Genomic DNA, 20,819 nt, shown 5'->3' with positions numbered 1-20,819 from the left:
CCCCCCGCCGGTGAGAAATAAAAACACAGTCTCTAATTCAATTCAATTCAATTCAATTTATAGCACCAAGTACAACTGTCATCTCAAGGCATTTTTACAGAGAAAAACCCAACAGTTTAACATGAGCAAGCAAAGGTAACGGTGGAAGGATAAAGCTATGTTTTAACAGGAAGAAACCTTCAGAACCAGGCTCAGAGGTGTTGACTTTCTGCAGAAACAGAGTCTGCGGTGGATTCTTTCTGTATACGTAGACTCAAAGGTGGAGGCTTTCTGCTGTTCTGGTTGGCGTTAGTGGATAGAAGGAGAGAATAGGACAGGGAGCAAAGAGCAAACAAACTAGGATCCACTCACTGCAGACACAATGGATGCAGGAGGCAAGACTGCAAACTTCCAGTTTCCACTGAGATCCTGTAGAAATATAGAGGGAAGAGAGAGAGAAAGAGAATGAAGTTAATAGAGAAACATGGAGAGTGAGAAAGGAAAGAAGTTCATTGTAGATCTCCCAGCAACCTGAACCTATAGCAGCTCCTTGTGTCACACTATTTTAACTTTGGGAATTATGTGGTAAATACTTTAACGTTTTGGCCTATGGGGTTTCTTCAGCATCTATTGTTTCAGTGTGATTATATCAATTAAAAATGTTTTCATCCAAATAAATGTACACTAGTTTAATTTAGGTTAACTGTTGCTATAGTGTAATTTTAAGACATAAATACTTAAATAGATTTTTAATATCAATTATCTGAAACTAAAGCTGAAAATATCAGTGGATTTTATTTTGATTAACGACAATGCTCAGGAATATAAAATGAAAATATCATACTATGCAGAGTGGTGTAGTGTTTAGCGCTCTCCATACAAGTCTGGGCCAGGCTTATCTCTGAGGAGTTTGTTCTCCATTTGTGTGCGACGGTGCATTCCTTCTCGGTCTAAAAGCATACGTGCGTGATTGTGCTGTTATGTACGAGTGACTTGTTTCGCGTGTACCCTGCCTTGGTAGTGGGAATTACCAAATGTGTTGCACTTCTTTGAGTGCTCTTGCCTCATAGGGAGATGTTGTGGCTTTGGATCCAGGCCAAGCTTTTCTGTTTGGGCTTTCTCTGGTTATCCCATTTTCCTCCCACAGATCCAAGAACATGCATGTCAACTGACGATTGTTAACTGTGTGAATGTGAGTGTGAGATTGTTAGTCCAGCTGCGTTAAGCCTGTGACAGACATCTTTCACCCATAGACAGCCGGGATCACCCCCAGTGCCCCACAACTCTAAACTGGATAAAACAAATGGAGGATAATCACTTTAAATTGTCTATTGAAACAAGGTGTAGGTGTTAATGTGAGTGTGCGTGTGACGGTTTCTCAGCGTTTTTCCTGGGACGGCGAAGCGTCCTGAATGGACGAATGGATTTCTAATTAAAAACAAAACAAATTACACACATGGACCGATTGATGAGTCATCACTCATGACTTATTCAGAATGACCAACCTCACAAAAACTTAAATTATTTATTTAGTAACACTTTTATTCATACAAAACAACAGAATATATAAAGAAAATGTCACTCTCATGCCTGGGAGTTCTACTATTGCTGACAATTGCATTAGTTGAGGAAATGGCATGTTTGAAAAAAATAAAATAAAATTATAATAAAGCAAACTTGAGTGTTTCACGCAACCACACACTCCCTTTGTCCTGTTCTGGCTTCATATACTATGCTGTAAAACAAACTATAATACAGAATGACTAAAAGTGTCCTCCCCTATACCTGGGCTAAAAGCTACAAACATAAATAAGAAAAGCACATTTGTTTGGCTTTTACATTACACAGCTTCAAGAGTCCATCCAGTGTCCACTTTTTCTTTTTTTTGCTTTTTTTGATACTGATGATGAGAACGAAAAAAAAGAAGGAACAAAAACAAGAACAATGACAACACAGAGAACAGTAAATAGAAACAACAGCTTGCTGTGGAGAAAGGAGTGATGACAGAGGGAATGAATACTCCTGTGCGTGCATGTGTGTATGTGTGTATCTGTGTGTTTTCTCCATCAGAGCTCACTTGAAGTTTCCTCGCCCTTTAGTGAGAGAAAAAAAAAAAAGAAAAAAAAAAGTGTGTAACATGTCTGTGTGAAGTCCCTCCATGTGAGGGTGCTGTGTGCTGCTGGATGGGTGCGAGTACTGGCGGTCCGTAGCAGGCAGATGGAGGGGGTGTCTTTAGTCGGTAAAGTCTCTCGCCTCACTGCAGGAAGGAACAGCTAGGTTGGGAAAGCCAGGAAGTTCATCTTGGACCACAGTCAGGTCACCAGCGTGCACCACAGACACAACACACTCTCTCTTTTTGCACACACTCCCGACGCTCAATGTCGGCCAGACACAGACACCCCTGCTGGTGTTTTAGGTGGTTCGCTCCTCCCCGTCAGTCTCCTGCTTGGTCCTGCGGAGGTTGCTCTTCATCTTCACAAATTCCGGCGTGTTTTCCTGTTCCTCCTCATTTTTCTGCTGCTCCAGTTCCAGCTGCAGAGACAGACACACTCAGGTTTGTGAACAGATGAACTTCAGACACACGAAGGCTGCAGCAGTTAACCTAAACTTGTGATTGTTTCAAAGACTCTTTTACTCGAATCAAACATTTTACCTGCTCGAGCTTCTGTTGTCTTTTCATAAGCTCTATCTCCAGGTCACTCCTCTTCTTGTGGGCCTCCTGCTCCTCCTTCTGGGCTTTCAGGACTTGTTCCCTCTTTCTCTTCTCGAGAACTTTTTGGAGTTCAGGTTTGTTCTGGGGAGCCAGGCCCCTGTGCGGAAAGTGAGCGAGCACATTATTAGGATGAAACTTCCTGAACAATGTCTAAAAATACACGCTGAGGAAATCTCAGAGATGCTTGCCACGGTAAAAAAGAGGGCTTACAAATTCATACACAACAGATATGGACCATGACCTCATTCCAGTCTGACATGCCGATTTGCATTAGATGTTCTGGATTACACTTGGAAGACATGTTTGTGGAAAGTTTTGATTCAGAGCCAATCACAGATTGCCCTACATTTAAGACTTTTGCATATGTGGCAGCAGTAACCATGGAAATGGCGTTAAAACCATACACGGGTACTATCTACTCTTCTAAATAATCCCAAAATATGCACCAATTCCTTAATATTAGAGGTTCATTGAAAAAAAACATTAAATAAAAGACACAAGTTCATTTTCCTTTAATTCAATTCAAAGTGTTTCTATTTATTCCCAATAATAGAATCTCAAAATACTTTATTAATATGTTTTGAGTGTAGAAGTAACCGACGAAACAGTTGACTTCTCAATGATATTCTACTTTTTTTTTTTCAGTATCTGCAAACACTGAGACTCCTTCAGTCACCAGCAAGTCAGTGTGGTAGTTACACAACCATCAAGATTCGTGCTGCAACTTTCAGGGGGAGGATGGACAGAAACGTCTTATTTAAGTGTGAGACTGTCTTGTGAAGAGGAGTAAAAAGCAGTGTTATGTAATGTCCCACACTCCTCCAAATTACAAGGAGAAAAAAAAAAAAAAAAAGGCCGGGGGCCGAAGATGATTGAGCACTTAAGACAGAGCAGGGTAACGCATGTCGGTTGGAGGCAACAATAAAAGGCAAGAGAAAAAAGAAAAAAAAAAAAAGAGCCTATAAAGGATTAGGGGCAATATAAAATCCCACATAACAAATGAAGAGCAGTAAGGGGATAGAAGCTTCACTGGGTCAGAAATCAAATCTCTAATCCCTTCATTATTTAATTTACAAACCCTATGATCCACATTACCTAACTCTCCTCGTGCTTCCACTTTTTCTTTCGAGCATGTCGTGACAGCCTAACTCTGCGCAGGCGGCAAAGGTTTTTTCAGAGAAAAACACAATGAGTCAAACTGACTACAGTTCAGCCGCAGCTATGTCTTAATTAAATGCATTATTAAATTCTGACGATGACATAACCAAGTTCGCCGTGTTCCAAGAAGCGGTGGGAGTTAATTTACAACAAGGCACTACTTTACCCGGAGTCACTGCTGTGGTTCAGCGCTCGCTTGACACAACAGTGAGGGTCCTGTGAAAGCACTTAGCCTGTGGCAGAAGGCAGAGGGGAAGAGGTGCGACCGCTTCGGCCTGGTTGACGTCCCGCAGAACGATCGGAGGTCAAGGTCATTGAAAGCAAGAAGACAGACTATAAAGATGCTGAGTCTACTCCTCTCTCACAATGTTTACATAATCACAGACAACGCAACACTCACACACACACATCACGACTGTGTATTTAATGTCCCACACATCACTGCCTCCTCATCTGATCAAATCCTTCACCAGTCCTGGTGGCTAAATTTCTGAAATTCCTCTGGGTGAATGTTTATGTACGCGTGTGTGTGTGTGCGTGAGTGTGTGTGCGCGCACGCGCACTGGATGGGTCAGTGCAGCTAAGGTAGCACAAGCAGAAAAAGGCCCTTGTAATGTTGATTGCATAACATGTTTTTTTTTCCCTCCTCTTCATCCATCCATCCATCCATGCATCCATCCACCCACCCACCAGTCACCCCACCCCTCCCCACTATCATCACTGTGACTAATCCACAGGCCGGGCCAGCTTTCTTATACTTCAGTCATTTTTTTTATTCGAAGCAATCAAAACAAGTGTATATCCCCTCAATACGCTCGAGCTTTGCTTTATAGACGGACATCCACTGTTTAGACAAACAATAACTACCAACAATATTTGTTGTTTCACAGGAATATCAAGTGATTTATTACTTGTTTAATGTACGTTTGTATTTGTGTTTCCTATTTGTCCATCAATCTATGCTGTCATCTTCACCACTTCACTCTTTGACCCGTTTAACACAAAGCATTGCTGCTGTTGTGAGGTAACAGCTGTCAACAGCATGTGTGTTTACACGGCTATTTATAGTTCGGCCACAAAGCTGCTGGCACCGAAGAGTGAGAGATGATATAAACACTCGGCGTTAATAAGGGCGATCGCTGGCATGGATGCTCTTAATGCAGCGTGAAATGGTCTGTTGCATGATCCAATATTAATATCAGGAGCCAGGCTGGGTTCAGGTTTGTGCAGTGTATACGGGTGACCTTTACGTAACCGATTTTTGACAAACTAATGGACTCAAGGTTTTATGTAACAGCTCCAATGAAACTTTTATACTTGGAGCTTTACATAATACTGATGCTGGAGGTTAAAGGGACCCGTGAAGTGAACTACAGTGACACACTGCAGAGGCATCGGTGCCGTCTGCACGGACGCATGGCCGGCCAGAAGAAAAGTAGCAGGATGACTGTATCAACTCAACTTCAATTAGTTGGGATGAAACCGAATTAGTCTCGATCTGGACACCGCCTGAACTATTTCCCTCCAGCTCACGTGTTTAAGACATGGGGGAACTTGATATTGCGGCTAAAAATAAACCAGGAGAAGATAATGACTATTCAGAAAAAGTTCTGCGCAGCAACAGACTTCAAAACAACATAAACTTTTATCCGTCTGTCTCTTGCTTCCTTTTGATTGTCTGAATCATAAGCTTGGACTTCAGCTGTCCCCGTTTCACACGTTTTCTTTAATGTGCTGTGAAACATGACAAGACTTCAGCCTGCACGTAAGATTAGTTTTCTCCCTGGTATGACTCACTTGTATGTAAAGGTAAGTAGAATAAACAATCAGCAGCAGCGGTTCATTTGATCATTGTAAGGGGTGCACAAATTGGGATTGAGGGAATCTAAGGATTTATGGCAGCTAATTTAATGAAAAGGACAAACTGTATGCCTCTAATCAACATGCAATTATTTTAACAGGTTTTATACTGATTAAAACAATAATTTGGAGTCGATTCAATTCATACCTGGGTCAAAATGGCCATTATCCTACTATTACCTATGAAACCAATAATGTACAAATTTTGGGGGGTAAAGTACTGGCGTGCCAGTAATTGAGGCCAGGAGCTTCCCAGTTGCATGTGTTTAATACAGAGATATGAAAAGTGTATTTTCCTTCCTCCTGACCTCTTCTGGTTCATGAGCAGCTCTCGGTGCAGGTCCTGGTGGTTCCGTGAGTTTTTGACAGGGTTGATCAGCTTCTTGGGTTTGATGAGCTCATCACAGTCCCCGTCCAGATAGTCCGGTTCCGCCATGACCCTCCTTCCTGGCGACAGCGATAGACCAGGATCACACGGATCTGGATCAAGAATTTTAAAACAGAAGAAGAAGAAATCTTAACAACTATTGGGACATGTGTTTAGCTGCAGGAAACACTGACATGCATTAGCCTCAGCAGTTAAACACACCATAGTGTTTTATCAAGCATTTTATACTCCTGAAATTACCCCCATTTAAAACCCTGGTGGGGGGAAAGAAAAAAGAAAAGAAAAAGAAAAACATCTGTTCAATCATCTGGCAGGAGCAAAGAGTTTTTGGACGCTCTGTATTCTGACGCGGGGACGCACTGAAATTACATAATTGTTCCACTCTGAGGGGAGGGGAGCAATTCATCCTCCTGCAAGTTAATATGAAACATATTTAAACTAATGAAAAGCTGATCCAAGACAGAAGAAACATTTTAACAAGACCACACTCACGGCTGTGTTAATGATAACAGATGCAGGCACACGTGTTCTTTTGACTGTTGTTCATGACGTCAGTATGACATAACCTTTAGCCATTTTCTACAAGAAGTAAATGTTAGAAAGTATTCTGCGTTTCACGAGAGCAAAGGAGAAATATCTACGTCACAGTACTTGTAACTGCAGTTGATCTCGCCACTTATGAAGATACCACGACGAGCACAAAAAACATCATTTTTCACAACCATTAAAAATTGGAAAAATTAACAAAGATCAGATTTCCAGTCTGCAAATATATATATATATGAATATATGATTCACATGCCCTATTTTACAGAGCGAAGATCAGAAAGTTAGAAATGATGCACAAAAACCAGGAGCTCCACTGATTTTATAAACACAATATTATCTGCACAAAATAAAAAAAAATAAGCTGCCTTTAAAACTTCTGCATCTACCTTCAAAAATACTGCATCACATTCAAACTCACCCTGCAGATGAGGGAAGACGGGGTATCTGAACATTGTCGCCATCTTTTATATTTTGGTTCAGAGTTTCCTTTTTGAAGAAAAAGCTTTTAAAACACGCTGTCCTAGTTATCGACGCGTCTCACAGCATCACATAGGAGAGGTGGTCTGTCCTGCACAGCTGTCTGCTACTGAGCTGTTTGGAGTTCTAAGTCTGTTTTTATAGTCTCTCTCTCTCTCTCTCTCTATCTCGCTCTCTCTGTCTCCGTCTCTCTCTCTCTCTATCCCTCCCTCCCTCCCTCTCTCACCTACTCTGCCCCACTCAGTAGCAAACATGCATCTCCAGCAATTGATCCCTTCTTTCTATCACAATAAAAATGTTTATGTTTACATAGTTGGGATTTTGGTCAAAACTCAGATCTAAAGATGCAGTGTTTATGGTACAGCACTGACACAACAGTGGAGTCTGTTTATGTCAACATCAGCTAAGAAATCCATACACATCTCTCTCCTGCAGCCTGAAAATTGACTGGGATTTATAAACGCTCACGTTGCCCATGTGAGTGATTTCAAGGCGCTGCGTGGTCACAGATTTCTCCTACTTAGTGACTTGATATGGAAAACAAATCGTGATGCTCTGACTCATGAGTGAGCCAATCACAGTCATCGGTGGGGGAAAAGCATTTCACTGCACGTGCTCCAGAAGGATGAGGGGGAGTGTGTGTTCTCAGCATCAAAACAATACATGGGTTATTGTAATGACTTAAGGACACCACTGGAGGGCGATATTTTGCATCCCACAAAGCTGGAGCACGCCAGTTACATAACAAAGAAGCCTTAGATAAACATGGCCAGCCCATACAGTGTTCAGAACAAAGAGGAGCGCCACACAATAAATGTTCTTAATGGATATAATAGCGTGTGTGACAAAGGTTATAATGCTTTTCCAGCTCATTGTGAGTTGTGGATAATCTAAAGTAATCTGTTTAAGCGACTTTTTACCGTGCACCAACCGATGTGGTCACAACAGTCTTATGCATGCCAGAAATGTGTAAAATGTCAGTATTTTGTGTCAAGTAAAAATAATAATTAAAAGTGTTTTACTGCTTTACTGTTCAGTGGAGTCAGCACTCACTCCAAGTGCAGACATGGGGACACAGTGTTTGTGAGTGTGGGTCAGCAGGGATGGGCCCACAAGTCTGCGGCTGTAATGTGGAGCTGTGTGTGAGCCCACACGTGCTGTGCACATCAAAGTGTGGTTTCTGTTCAAGCCAAGTAGTAGGGGTAGAAGAACTTTAGAGACCGGCAGCGATGTCAAAAGTGTCCGTTAGCTTAACACATCTGCTCCTACTTCCTCTGTGCCTCGGGGGTGAGAGGAAGTAACATGGGGAGTTCAAAAGAGACCTGCAACCTCAAATTAAAGCACCGCTTAAAGCCAAATCTATCACTACTCGTTTTACATGTTGAGTCCTACGCACTGTCTGGTTTTACTTGATAGCTGTATAGATAGATAGCACATTCAACTATCAGTTAAATGTGCAATCAGACTAACACCTACAAGGCAATATAGATAACAATGCTAGCGAGTGTGGAGCGAGAACTGAAAATTCCTACTTAAGTACATTTACTGTGATAGTGCATCGCTTAAGTTTTACTCAATTCCATGTAAAAGGTTAAAATGCAATGTCTTCTTTGAAAAACTACTCCGATGTTAGTTAAATCTTGACTAGTGGATGTGTCATTGCATCCAAATTGGCAGGCGTCTGATTCATCTGTCTTCTATAGTGCTTTATAACCGAGGCTCAGAGGATGTTTGAGCCTATCCCAGTTGACTGTGGGGAACCCTGGACAGGTCACCAGTAAGTCACACACAGACAGAGTCAGACAAGCTCTGCGCAAAACGGAGCTCAAAGTCTGGACTCGATCCAAGGATATTGCTGCTGTCAACTATTCCACCATGCAGCCTTGCTTTGATTCAATTTATCTAAATGTACATAACAACCTCTCCCTATGAACATAAACGTTTTGGTCATGCCCAGTCACAATCAGATAGCGAGTACAAGCCGCTGAATTTATTTACTCTGCGGGTGGCGGGCCTCGTTTTGTGATAGGGTGACGTGTTCAACAGTACCAGAGAGATTCAAAGTGGTGCTGTTACTCCTCCACACTGAGAGGAGCCAGCTGAGGTGGTTTGAGATTACCATCACGATGCCCCCATCTCAGTGGAGGTCCACCAGACACGTCCAACTGGAAGGAGGCCCTGAGGTCAGCCCGGAACCTGCTGGAGAGATTACATCTCTCGGTGGGTCCGGGTGGGGCTTGGGGGGGCCCACGGGGGAGGACTGAGAGCCTGAGCTTCTTTGCACTTCATAATGCCACTGCGACCCCATGTGGGCCGAGTGGGGAAAAACGATGGAGGTTTGAGGTTTTAAGCAGGAGGCGTCAGAAAGGCCACAGGGATAACTGGCTTGTGGCAGCCAAGCATTCGATCTCGCTTTATGATCCCTCGACGCCGGCCCCTCCTATAATTGTCAAGCAGAATTCACCGCGCAGTCCATTGTTCACCCAATAATAAGAAACGTGAGCTAAGATTAGACTGTTGTGGCAAAGGGTAGGTTTACCCTACTGATATGTTTTTGCAATAGCAATCCAGCCCCCCCCCCCAAAAAAAAATTGCCATTTAAGTACAACTACCACAAAATAGTTAAATTAATGTAATTTGAGTATTTGTAATTCATTACTTCCACCCCTGCATGTTAGCATGCTTCAATCAAATCAAGATAAAAAAAAATAAAGTAACAAGATTTTATCTAATGCAGGATGTTGTGTGGAGTTAAAAACTACACAACATTGAAACAAATAGTCCCTTGAACACATATTATTCCTCCCTAAGAAGCATGCACTGTATGATGTAAGCTCTGTTTCATTCCAAGAAACAATCAGTGTATAATGGCCATGTACGGTTATGTTCTTGGAACGCAATTAAAACAGATGATGTATTGGTTTTGTAGACATGACATAAGTTTAGAAACAACAGACCCCACAGATGTAACATCTTTCTAAGACAGCCATCAGAAAGCATGCAGCGTCTACTTGATTCAAAAGGCCCAAGCATTCACGGATGAAATGAGAACAATCAGGGTCAGATGAGAGTCAGGAGACAAAAAAAATGAAAAAAGAAAGGGAGTTTAGCCGATAGCTTCCTTCTGTATATTCTGTGTCTCTGTATGTTCGTCTCATGATCTGTCCTAGGGTGACCGTATGTTCTGTCGAACGTCAGAGCTGAACCAGCTAATCACAGGAGATATCCCGTCCATCATTATGACAGAAACACCAACAAAGAGTAGTAAAGTCCAAACGCACTTTATTTAGACACCTGAAGTGACAGAATATGTGGGATGTCTATCACATTTGTTTTCAGAAGGATAGTCATTTAATAAATGTGTGACTTTGTGGCTACCAGTGGCCCAGTGCATTAGAGCTGAGGGAGTGACGGAACTTCGAAGGACAGAGTGCCTGCACTGTGCCAAGTGTTGCATCATCAACATGTATTCATAATACAGAGTCATTTTTCAATTTTCTCCAAGTCACCATGGAGATCTGCCATCATCCAGACCTCATTAGGTGACACAGCACTCAGAGGCAAAGCCTCTGTGAAGTGAAGTGCTACCAGCTGATACCTGAAGGACAGCGCTGACAAGCTCTTCCAGGGGAGAAATGGAACAACCTCAAAGGTGTCGTTGATATCTTACACCAGCATAATGAAAATTAACAATAAAAGTGTGATTGTAGAAATCAAACAATGGAACGTTTTCAATGAACAAGTGACTGGAGTTCTAAAAAGCTTAGAATTTCCATTATTCCACATGTTGTACTTTACTCATGATTAGTAGGAGCAGTCCATCTCTTCTAATCTAAAAAAGACGAGCTCAGAGAGGCGGAAATACCCGACATGACGGATGGAAGGAAAACCATAAATTGGTTTGGCAAACAATGTTGTCGCTCCAATGAGAGTCACAGAAAGTGGATCATTACTGTCACAAAGAAAAATCAGACGGTAGAGATATGTACACGTATTTCCGTATGAATCAGTGGCAAACTTGAGAAAGTGCATGGCATGGAGAGACACGGAGACACAAATACTAAATAATGACATGGTTCAGTCGATTATGTGAGTCACGAGTGTCCCTCTTCCTGTTGCAGCCTTGGAGACAGAAAAATGAAGGCGAGGAGGAGCAGCTGGTGGCTTGTTTCACCATCTGACCCCTCTGCTCTCCTCCAAGATACGGGCACAGGCCATGCACAACGCTGCACAGGGTGGAGCTGAGCTGTCAACTGTCATTGGTGGTGCACACATGGCTGACCACACCCACTCCATCAACTGCGAGCAGGGATTTTTCCACAGTATCAAGGTACATGGGGGGGGGGTGTCAGGTTTGAGAAAAAACAAGACTGCCAGGCCGTTTAGCATTTATTGCTCAAGTAAACCAATACTTTGCAGAGCTTGTTGTAAAGGAATGGTTAAAAACAGATTTCTCTCTCATCTTATGGCATATGAATGTTCGAGCTTGAGAAACTTAGTTCTTCGGTGCATTAATCATCTTCCACACAAAACGCGTATATTGCTTCTGACTGTTTGTACAATCGAGCAGTCCAGCAGCTGGAGGTTATACACGGATGTTAATTGTCAAAATAGGAACCTCGACAGCCACATCCTTGATTCCTACATGGTCTTACTTGTCCTACATATCTTACTCCTTGTTTTTTCTCCACTTTTTGGCCCGATCTCATCTATTCCACTCACAGATGGGAGGCCCACCCCCCCAGGGGAAATTGCGTCATCAATAGCCCTGAAGCAACCCCCACACCCCATTCTACTTCCCTCTCTCTCTCTCTTTCACACACACTGACTACCCCCCCCCCCCCCCCCCCCTCCTCTCCTGTGCATTACAAGCTGGACAGATCCGGGTTTGCATCTCCTCCCCTCACTGCTAATGAAGCGGCCATTCAGGCATAAATAGGCGAGACCCTAATTAAAACACAGAGATAGATGGGCTTTTAACGGACAGTTGAGTGGGGTGGGGGATGGAGAAAGGTGGTGGCGGTGGAGAGAGGGAAAAAGTGACAGAAAACGTGAAACCGGCTCAGAGTTGAGGGGCCGAGAAGTGACAATGACATCATTTCCCGAACAGGCACTATACTGATTTACAAGCCTTCTCCGTGACAAGACATAAATCACAGTAGGAAGCACATTCACCCGCTCACACGTACAAACACCCTTGAGTCATTATCTCCTCAAAACAGCCCACATGGCCACTGTGTTTGTTTTCAGTCTTGTACTCCGTATTTGTCAGCAAAATCACAACAGGGCAAGTGACATTCATGGCTTGTTCGGGTTTGTGCAGCTTATGAATGAGATCTACTAATAAGATAAGGAAAAACATGTGCACCGTAAACAATTCCGATGCACCGTGTCGCTTGACACTAACTTTGACATTTTAAACTTTTGGTCATTACTTTCGATTCATTTTAAGTTTTTCATTTTATAGTTGACCCTTATGCTATCTCAAGCAACTTACCATCACTCAACAGAAGTTACAAATGTAAATTCAATGTTAATTTGACTTTATTACATTGAGGGGATCTGACATCAGATCATGCAAAAATGAAACAAAGCGAGAGGCTGTTTTTCAACAGTAAGGGAATCCTTTTTAGGACAGGTTCCTCCTCTCCACAACTCACTGTTTTGGTTTTACCTGCTGATTGCCCGGAGGCAGGGCAACACAAATACCCTAAACTCTACCGAACTATGTGCAACTGGTATGCATTGGACATCGCCTACTGTCATTAAAGTTTGGAGATGGATCAATGCATCAGACAACATCTTAGGTGTTAGCATCTAACCAGTTAGGAAAGACATCAGATATGAAAACTAATGTCTCGTTATATATAGAGTGAGAGATTATTCTTCACGTTGACTGTCTAAATCTAGAAACAGACCAGGCTTAACTTACCATAGTCAGTCAACAAGTCAGTCAATTGTTTTATAAGCAAAAAAAAAGAAAAAAAAAAAGACATGTTCTGCATGCTGTAAATATCGCAAAATACATTCACTCATAAAAGAGGGAGGGACTCCTGATCCTTGAGTGTCCCGGCTGTACAACACACTTGAATTTGATAAAAGTTTCCAATAAAGCTGTGAAGATTAATGAACAACTCATTACAATCAAGCGTGTTAAAGCAGGGAAATGTCGAAACCATGCAGGGCTGCGGCATTCCTTGACCAGGAGTGCACACCTTTGATCTGGAGCCTTCAAACAAAGCATGGGACTTTGAACAACTCACAGTGGAACAGACTGGTGAGTATGTCTCCGACCACCAGTGATCCTTTATTCTAATGCGGACTAACCACTATGGAAAGCGTGCTTGCTATCTGCTGTTGTTTTATAGAACGGGTACGTTCAGAATGCACTGAAGATCTCCACGTGTATATGAGCACAGGAGTTTTAGGTAACCGATCAAACTTATGGAACGTTTTGTTGGTCTAAACCAAAAGCAAAAACTCTGCAGTTCAGTTCGACTCACTTCAAGGAGACTTTCATCTTAACAGCAAACCAGAAGACGTAAACAAAACGCACGCTGGACAGCTGTTGTCAATTAAATTCTGCAGCAATAATGACAAGAGTGTGGTGTGCGTGGCTAAATGCAATACAATTCCTGCAGAAATAATGAGTTGGGATTTTTCAACCAAGTCGGAAATCTTTGAGAGGAAAAAAAAGAGCTCAGAAAATCAGCCGAAATTTTTTAACAACTATCATTGGTCTGTGTGGTTGTCGAAGTTTAATCGAAGCAGAATAGAGTTCGCATGGCAGCCATCCAGAATCCCATAATTTGAACATTGTTTTAATCAAAGCTGAGAAATATGAAAACACACTGTAGTGAGAATACAAAAGAAGAGTCCATTGGCTGAACATAGAACACAGCCGTTGGTACAAGCCAAATAATTCTGACTAAGAAATGGTTCCTGTACAAGATTTAATGACACAGTCTTGGAAACTGAGCCTTCAGGATTCTTCTCTGACACTGACAAAGACCAAGAAAGAGCGAGAGAGAAAATGGCTCCTCCAAAAGCATGCTGGGGAGTTTGGGGGGGGGTTGAGATCTGTTTTGTATTTCCTGCCTTGGAAACCGGGGTCTGGAGCAAAAGAGAAGAGGAACAAGGGAATTCTTCAGGGCTCATCATGTACTGACCTCCGAAGCCTCCCGGTCTACTCCCACAAAACAATGATGTCACTGGGGAGATGCAGGGGTATGGGAATTCTCGATCGGGGTTTTGGGGTTCATATGGCGCAGAAACGCCCACAGGAGGAACGGATAATGTGCATCATGTGATGGAGGCATGAGCAGTTCAGCTGGATGACGCTTGTTGTTGAAGAAGCTGAAGTCATTAAGAAAGTATTATAGGCGTGTCTGCAGACTGCTTTAAGACCCAAATTCACTGCAGAGCCAGTAAAGAGTAAGACTTGCATCTGATAAGTATGACTTTCATCTTAATTGTAACTCAGTTAAGCTGAAAACATTGCTTTTGTTTGTCTATATTTACACTCATTTTGCTGAACAGGGGAATCACGTTGACCACAAGGATCACACAGAAATGGTCCTGATACCGGTGCAGTTTAAACATCTCGTCTAAACTATTGAAACTGTGCCACTATCTTATAGTTTGTAAAACAAACATCACATATGGGACTCCACGGCTGATCTGTTTCATACGTTAGTGAGAGAATGGCTGCCTCAAAAGGTCAGCCTGATACACTTATTTGTGTGAAGCTTGTAAAGAATCCAAATTTTAAAAAAAATTAGGAAGTTAAACTACTTCTACACTCCAAATGCTTTTGTAAAGATTAAACGCCGTTATTTTGGATTAAAGCCAATCAAAGAGGAACCTATGGTACTTTTGTGTGTGTTGAGAACTTGAAAGTTCCTCTTCTCCTTCTGAAAAACTGAAATACTCACACATGCAATGTGAGCTTCTGGTTTTATTGATCGTATGCGTTGTTATTTATTAACTGCCTTTTCTGGTTCTGGTATTGAAAACGCATTACCCTCTGATGGTGATAAAAATAAACACATCCCCGACATATGCTTCAGTCTTTTTATTTTATTATGATAAGCACATTTGCACATTGACGACCATAACAAACCGACTGCTTCGGTGTGTCTTTTCGGAGTTAATTGTACAACAAGTAACCAGACAGTGAGTCCTACAGCCATTAGGTTGAACAACATGTTATAAAACCTGCCTGCTTTGACAGTTTGTGTTCACCGCTGACTGAAGTTGTTTTATGTACTTGCGCATGTACAGTCCTGTTGCCTCGCGATGAGCCCCGGGGTGGGGCAGATAACGGAATGAATGGGCCGGATTGAAAAGGCACAGGCATCAGTTTGAGTCACACTGTAGGAATGTGATGAAGCTGCACAGTGATTATTGCTTTGGGTCAGCATCCACATGCACACACGCCACACATGCGTGCAGGACAGGAGTAAGAGTCATCCAAAACACATGTCAGAATATTCTGATATCCCTGCATTTGGAGGCGATCTATATGCACTGCATTTTTAAAAAAGGTGCTGATTCAGAACACGCGCTGAATAAAGTGGCGAGGGGGTCCGGTTTAAGGGTCACACCTGCCAGTCAAATACAAAAGGCTGGTCTATAGCATTTAGCAGCTGGCCTCTGACACATGGTTCTGTATGTTTATGTATAGACCTGATGAGAACAGGTGGACTGAGACAGATGAAGAGGAAAACACATGCAGGGATCCATATATGCCACACACACACACACACACACACACACACACACACACACACACACACACACACACACACACACACACACACACACACACACACACACACACACACACACACACACACACACACACACACACACACACACACACACACACACACACACACACACACGCGCTCGTTTCCTTTGCTCTTCCTTACTGAGGTGTAAACATGTGTCCTCAAACAGCACATTCCTCACCAACACCACCCTTTTATAAACCGTTCCAATATCTTTGCATTCACCGGTATAATTCTCACATAAGAAGAAGAAGAAGAAGAAGAAGAAGAAAAAAAAAAGACATTGCCGTTTTGTCTGGCTAAGCAGTGTGAAGTGCTATTTAGCCATAAAGGAAAAGAGTCTTTGTTATGGCTCTGCTGTCTGTTCCAGTTCCAGATTCAAAGCTTTGTGCTTTACTGCCGTTTCCCCCGTTATACAGCAAAGAAACGCCCCTCCTCGCTTCTAGTGGCTGAGCCCAGCTGGGATCTCCAATCTGATTGGCTGGAGGGCACACCAGGGAACATTTGGGAGGTTCTCCTTTGTTTACATGCCAGGAGAGAAAACCCCAATAACAACTGTTACCTTGAGCAACCAGACAATCTCCAGTAAGCTCGTCAGACACAAGGGGTGCAAGCCGCCTGTGCACCCACACACACAGTTAGTGAACTAACCTGGTGCTTGAAACGCAAGGTGAAATGAAAAGGTTTTGTTCTCTCTGATTCTGTGTTATGGTAGACGTGACACAAAATACACGGTGTATTTATGCGCAGTTTTAGTTAAGACAGGAGGCTATCATGCGGTTTCATAGTCTGATGAAACTTTCCAAAGCCTGTATATATACAATCTGAAAGCACAGGCAGCTTCAGGCAGCTCCGAGAAGAAGTGGGTCTGTGTCTCTGGAACAAGGATCATATATCTTGATACTGACTTGCAACGCTTAATCCAATACATGCGATGCATGCCCCCAATCTCTCTATGCTTCAGCCTGACAAGCACAAGGAGGAAGGCATTTAGTGACTGCAACTGTACACGTGTGCCGTCCATTCCCTGAGAGTATGCAAAGTGGTCAGTACAGTAATGGTGCTTTACAGTGATTGAAGCTCCAGCATAATGGTGAAAAAAAAAAAAAAATCAATGAGATTCTCAGAGAGGCAGCGTCAATGTAGGTGTGTGTGTGTGTGTGTGTGTGTGTGTGTGTGTGTGTGTGTGTGTGTGTGTGTGTGTGTGTGTGTGTGTGTGCGTGTGCGCACGCGCGCTAAAGTCTCTACTTTCGTCTTTGTTACACATATACCTCCTCCCTCTTGCACAAGTAAACCGACCACGAGGCTTTTTAAACAGGTCACTGCGTGTGAGACTTTTATACGAGTTAACCACTTTCCATCCATCACAACATAAACAACACAAACAACCCCCCCAAAAAAACACCTCACATTCGCGCACTATTGGGACACTCGGGTCGTTGATAACGACACAATCTTTGAACCCATAGCAACCAAACAACAATGGAATCCAAACAGATCCTTGGTCGCATTCCTGGATTCGGTGGTTGCATCACTCCTATTTGCATTGCATCATAATATTTCCTTTAGTTTCGATGGAGGAGAGCAGTAAGACACCATCGACCAGAGAAAAACTGGTTAACTCAAACTGACTTATGGAAAAGGACTGATTTTGGAAAAACAGTGCGTTCTTCGGTTCTTGAATAATTTGCAAAAAAATCTTAAAAGCTAATAACACTAATCTCCCACAATGATCATTAGGATCTTAAGTTGTTTAATTTAGTCCATTTGACTTCACGTACTGGCTGCTACCTCGGCCACGTGTCCGTCCCTTAATAAATACATCTCGTTCTCAGTGAGACCTTCTGTTGAAATAAAAGCTGAAAAACTAAAAAAAAATGTGATAAATGCACATCATCCATGAATGTTTACTTGCAATGTAAACGACATTTCTCAAAAAAACAAACAAACGTTGTTACATATTGAGAAGAAGGAAGATTGTTTTCAACTAAACTATAGGTTTTAAGAATAACAATAAAATAAGGAAATCTGTAGTTGACAGCCTGAATAATTCCGAACATGTAACCTACCTCCTTGGTCTAGATCAGGGGGAAAGTATCACATTCCTAAATGTGTTGGAAAACCGTACCCTTGGGATAATAAATGAAGACATATTCTCAAACGTTAAAATAATATCCCACCTTGAGGTCGGCACCATAACAGTGTAATACACAAGCACAGCTCAAATCAAAGCGTCTCTCTCAGCAGGATGGAGCTGGACAGAGACGAGGTGTGTTTGGTGAAACCGCCAAGACTCACGCACTGAAACCTCTCTTTGTTTACAAGGTAAAGACATAAAAACATTTGCCACAGGGTAGTCTTTCACCACCGGTCAGCAAAATGTCCTGAACTAACACGGCATGATCGTCAAAGACACAAACACAGTAGCACAGTGTCTCGTGCAGTGTGGGCCTTAAGGATCAGTGCAATCTGCTGAGTAATGAAGAGTTTTCTGCCCACAGATCGGCCAGCAGGGCAGTGGGAGATAATAATATCAACATGCACTGTGGCCGCCTGCACTTATAGCCTCATGGACACCCAGCTGTTCTTGACCCAAATACCTTAATTTCCTTGAGGTGAGTTTGAGTGCTGAACATCTCTAATGATGGATCAGAGACATGCAACAGAACCACTAATGGACGCGTGCCATCATCGAATGGAAACTCAGACATTTCATTCACATATTTAAATTCCTCAGAGTGCAATAATAATAGAGCAGAAAGCATTCTGTTATAAAACACGCACACACACACACGCATGCAGTGACAGCGTCAGCTCTTACGGGAAACTGAAGAAAGGGAGAGAGACCTAGTAAAAGAAACAGAGGAGAGGAAAGGAGGGGGTTCAAAGATCAGAAAACAGATGTAAATCGTTTAACAAACTCCCCTCCAAATGACTAACACATGTGCGAGAACTTTCCCTCCCTCGACCCACACACACATGCATCTACACACTTGGAAGCTGTGCGCCAAGACAATATGACAGTCATTTATACCACCTGCTTTCGTCACTTCTTGTCTCACTGTCATCAGGTGACCCACACTGAAACTGCTTCACCCTAACACTGCGCCGCTGTATTTGCCAGGTTGCAGCTTGGGCCTCCACCCAGCAAACACTCAAACATTCAACCCTCTGGCTCCAGTTCCGCCCTGTTTGTTTTACATCTTGTTAAAGTTTGACAGGGACTGTATGAGCCACTTTGTGAGAGAAATACACTCATGAGTTTGAGACATGCAGACCTGTTGCCACGTTATAAATGTGCACACACACCCACACCCACACTCACACACCCCCACACACCCAGCAGTTGGTCCATGATCTGCCTGATGACAGCACAGGTCAGTTTGTCAGCTCTGACTGAGGCCATGTGCTCAGACACAGTAGTCACTGTTGTGCTATCACACACTATCTGACTCACATAATGATATCAGACACTGGTCACTGGAACAATACAGTCTGGTTTTACTTTTTTTTTTTTTGTCACACAAATGGATTTCAACTGCATACAGCCAGATACTGTAAGCTTTGCCGTTACCACATTAGATCAGTCCTGTATTATACTTCTTGTAAACACCTCAGAGAAAAACATGTGATTTGTGGATGGTTGGCCATGACTTGGCTTTAAAACCAGAGGGATTCTGTATCTTGGTATAAGTGATTTTTTAAATAATATACATAATCTAATTTAACGTAAGTGCCATATCTATTCAAACTCAATAAGTCAATGAAAAAAAATAAAATATATATATTTATATATATATTTTTTCCTCAGAGTGAGAAGTGACACGAATGTTTGCGGTCTGAAAAATGTCTGCAGATATTGAACAACAACCCCAACGTGTTTGCCCCACACTGTCCCGTCGGCTACAGTCATGCGCTACAACAAAAGGAGAGACAATGAAAGTAGAGTTTTGCAATCTCATTCCGTCTCTCCACACGCTCAAATCTCCTGCTTCCTACTTTTCAGTGTTCAGATTCCGGACGTGCTGCCGATCCAGACGCTCAACACCACTTGAAAACGTGCGGCTTTTTGTTGGTGCGCTCGCGAAAACAATCACATGAAGAAAAAAACAAAACAAAAAAAAACAAGAGCTTTCAAACCCCACATACACACACACACATACACACACACACACACACACACATACATGCTCACCTACCTCAAAGTCGAACCCGACGTGACTTCTCCAACTCAACTTGTTTAATATTTAAAATTGACAAAGCGGCTCGGACCACATCGGAGCGTCTCCGGTTCACTTCTAAGAGGTTGAGGTGTGTCTCCTTTTGGAAACTGTTCAATAGCTCAGGCGGACACACACACACACACTCAGACACTCAGTCAGGACCCATAGAAAATGTAAATTTGAACTGGGTGGGAGGGGTGGCGTGACGTCACATGTATGCCCCGCCCCCTCTTTCTTCATCTGCCTGCTGGAGTCAATGAAGGGGTGGGTGGGGGGGATCCTCGAGCTCAGGGCGGGGCCTGCATGGGAGCGCGCACGCTGTCAAACACGTACACTGTGATAAACAGAGGAGGTTTATTACTGAATGTAATGTAAATGTAATAATTTGATCAATTCTATAAATAAAAATAGGTTGCAGCAGTTCGCTGGTTCGAGTCCCATATGGGTTAAAGTAGAGGTTTCCGAAGCAGCCCATAACTACTCCGTCTGTGTCAGGACCAGGGCCAAATCAAACTACATGTCCCATGATGTCCTGTGGTGAATCCTGACAGGCAAAATGCAAACCCAAAAAGCATTAGTGTTCCAGGTGGTCTGCTAAGGTCTAAATATAAGGACCAACTCACTTGACTTTAAAGAGAAAGCTTGAGCAAGCACCCATATCAGACCTATTTTGGGCTAAC

General features: G+C 42.7%; 1 protein-coding gene across 2 annotated transcripts; it reads right to left on the bottom strand.

Moving 5' to 3' along the window:
• Positions 1-43: 43 nt before the first annotated feature.
• On the bottom strand, positions 44-20,314 carry fam107b (family with sequence similarity 107 member B). 2 transcript variants are annotated; one of them, XM_080476202.1, is made up of 4 exons: positions 7,066-7,339; positions 6,019-6,190; positions 2,633-2,789; positions 44-2,511 (listed from the first exon to the last, which is right to left on the bottom strand). In XM_080476202.1, the coding sequence occupies exons 1-4, from the start codon at positions 7,106-7,108 to the stop codon at positions 2,392-2,394; spliced, it is 492 nt and encodes a 163-aa protein (XP_080332328.1). In that variant the 5' UTR covers positions 7,109-7,339; the 3' UTR covers positions 44-2,391. The 2 variants fall into 2 exon arrangements, with proteins under 2 accessions (XP_080332328.1, XP_080332329.1); XM_080476203.1 differs by lacking the exon at positions 7,066-7,339 and adding an exon at positions 20,116-20,314 and having other exon boundaries at positions 1,439-2,511.
• Positions 20,315-20,819: the final 505 nt, after the last annotated feature.

Source organism: Lipophrys pholis (assembly GCF_963383615.2).
Source record: "Lipophrys pholis genome assembly, chromosome: 11".
Taxonomy (NCBI): domain Eukaryota; kingdom Metazoa; phylum Chordata; class Actinopteri; order Blenniiformes; family Blenniidae; genus Lipophrys; species Lipophrys pholis.
This window is presented reverse-complemented; position numbering and strand designations above follow the sequence as displayed.

Bases quoted from the DNA above. Each gene is read 5' to 3' on its own strand.
- fam107b (XM_080476202.1), bottom strand. From the start codon at position 7,108: ATGGCGACAATGTTCAGATACCCCGTCTTCCCTCATCTGCAGG. The intron at 6,191-7,065 runs GTGAGTTTGAAT...TTCTTGATCCAG, and splicing joins CGTCTTCCCTCATCTGCAGG to ATCCGTGTGATCCTGGTCTA. The intron at 2,790-6,018 runs GTCAGGAGGAAG...CTTTCCGCACAG, and splicing joins CTGCTCATGAACCAGAAGAG to GGGCCTGGCTCCCCAGAACA.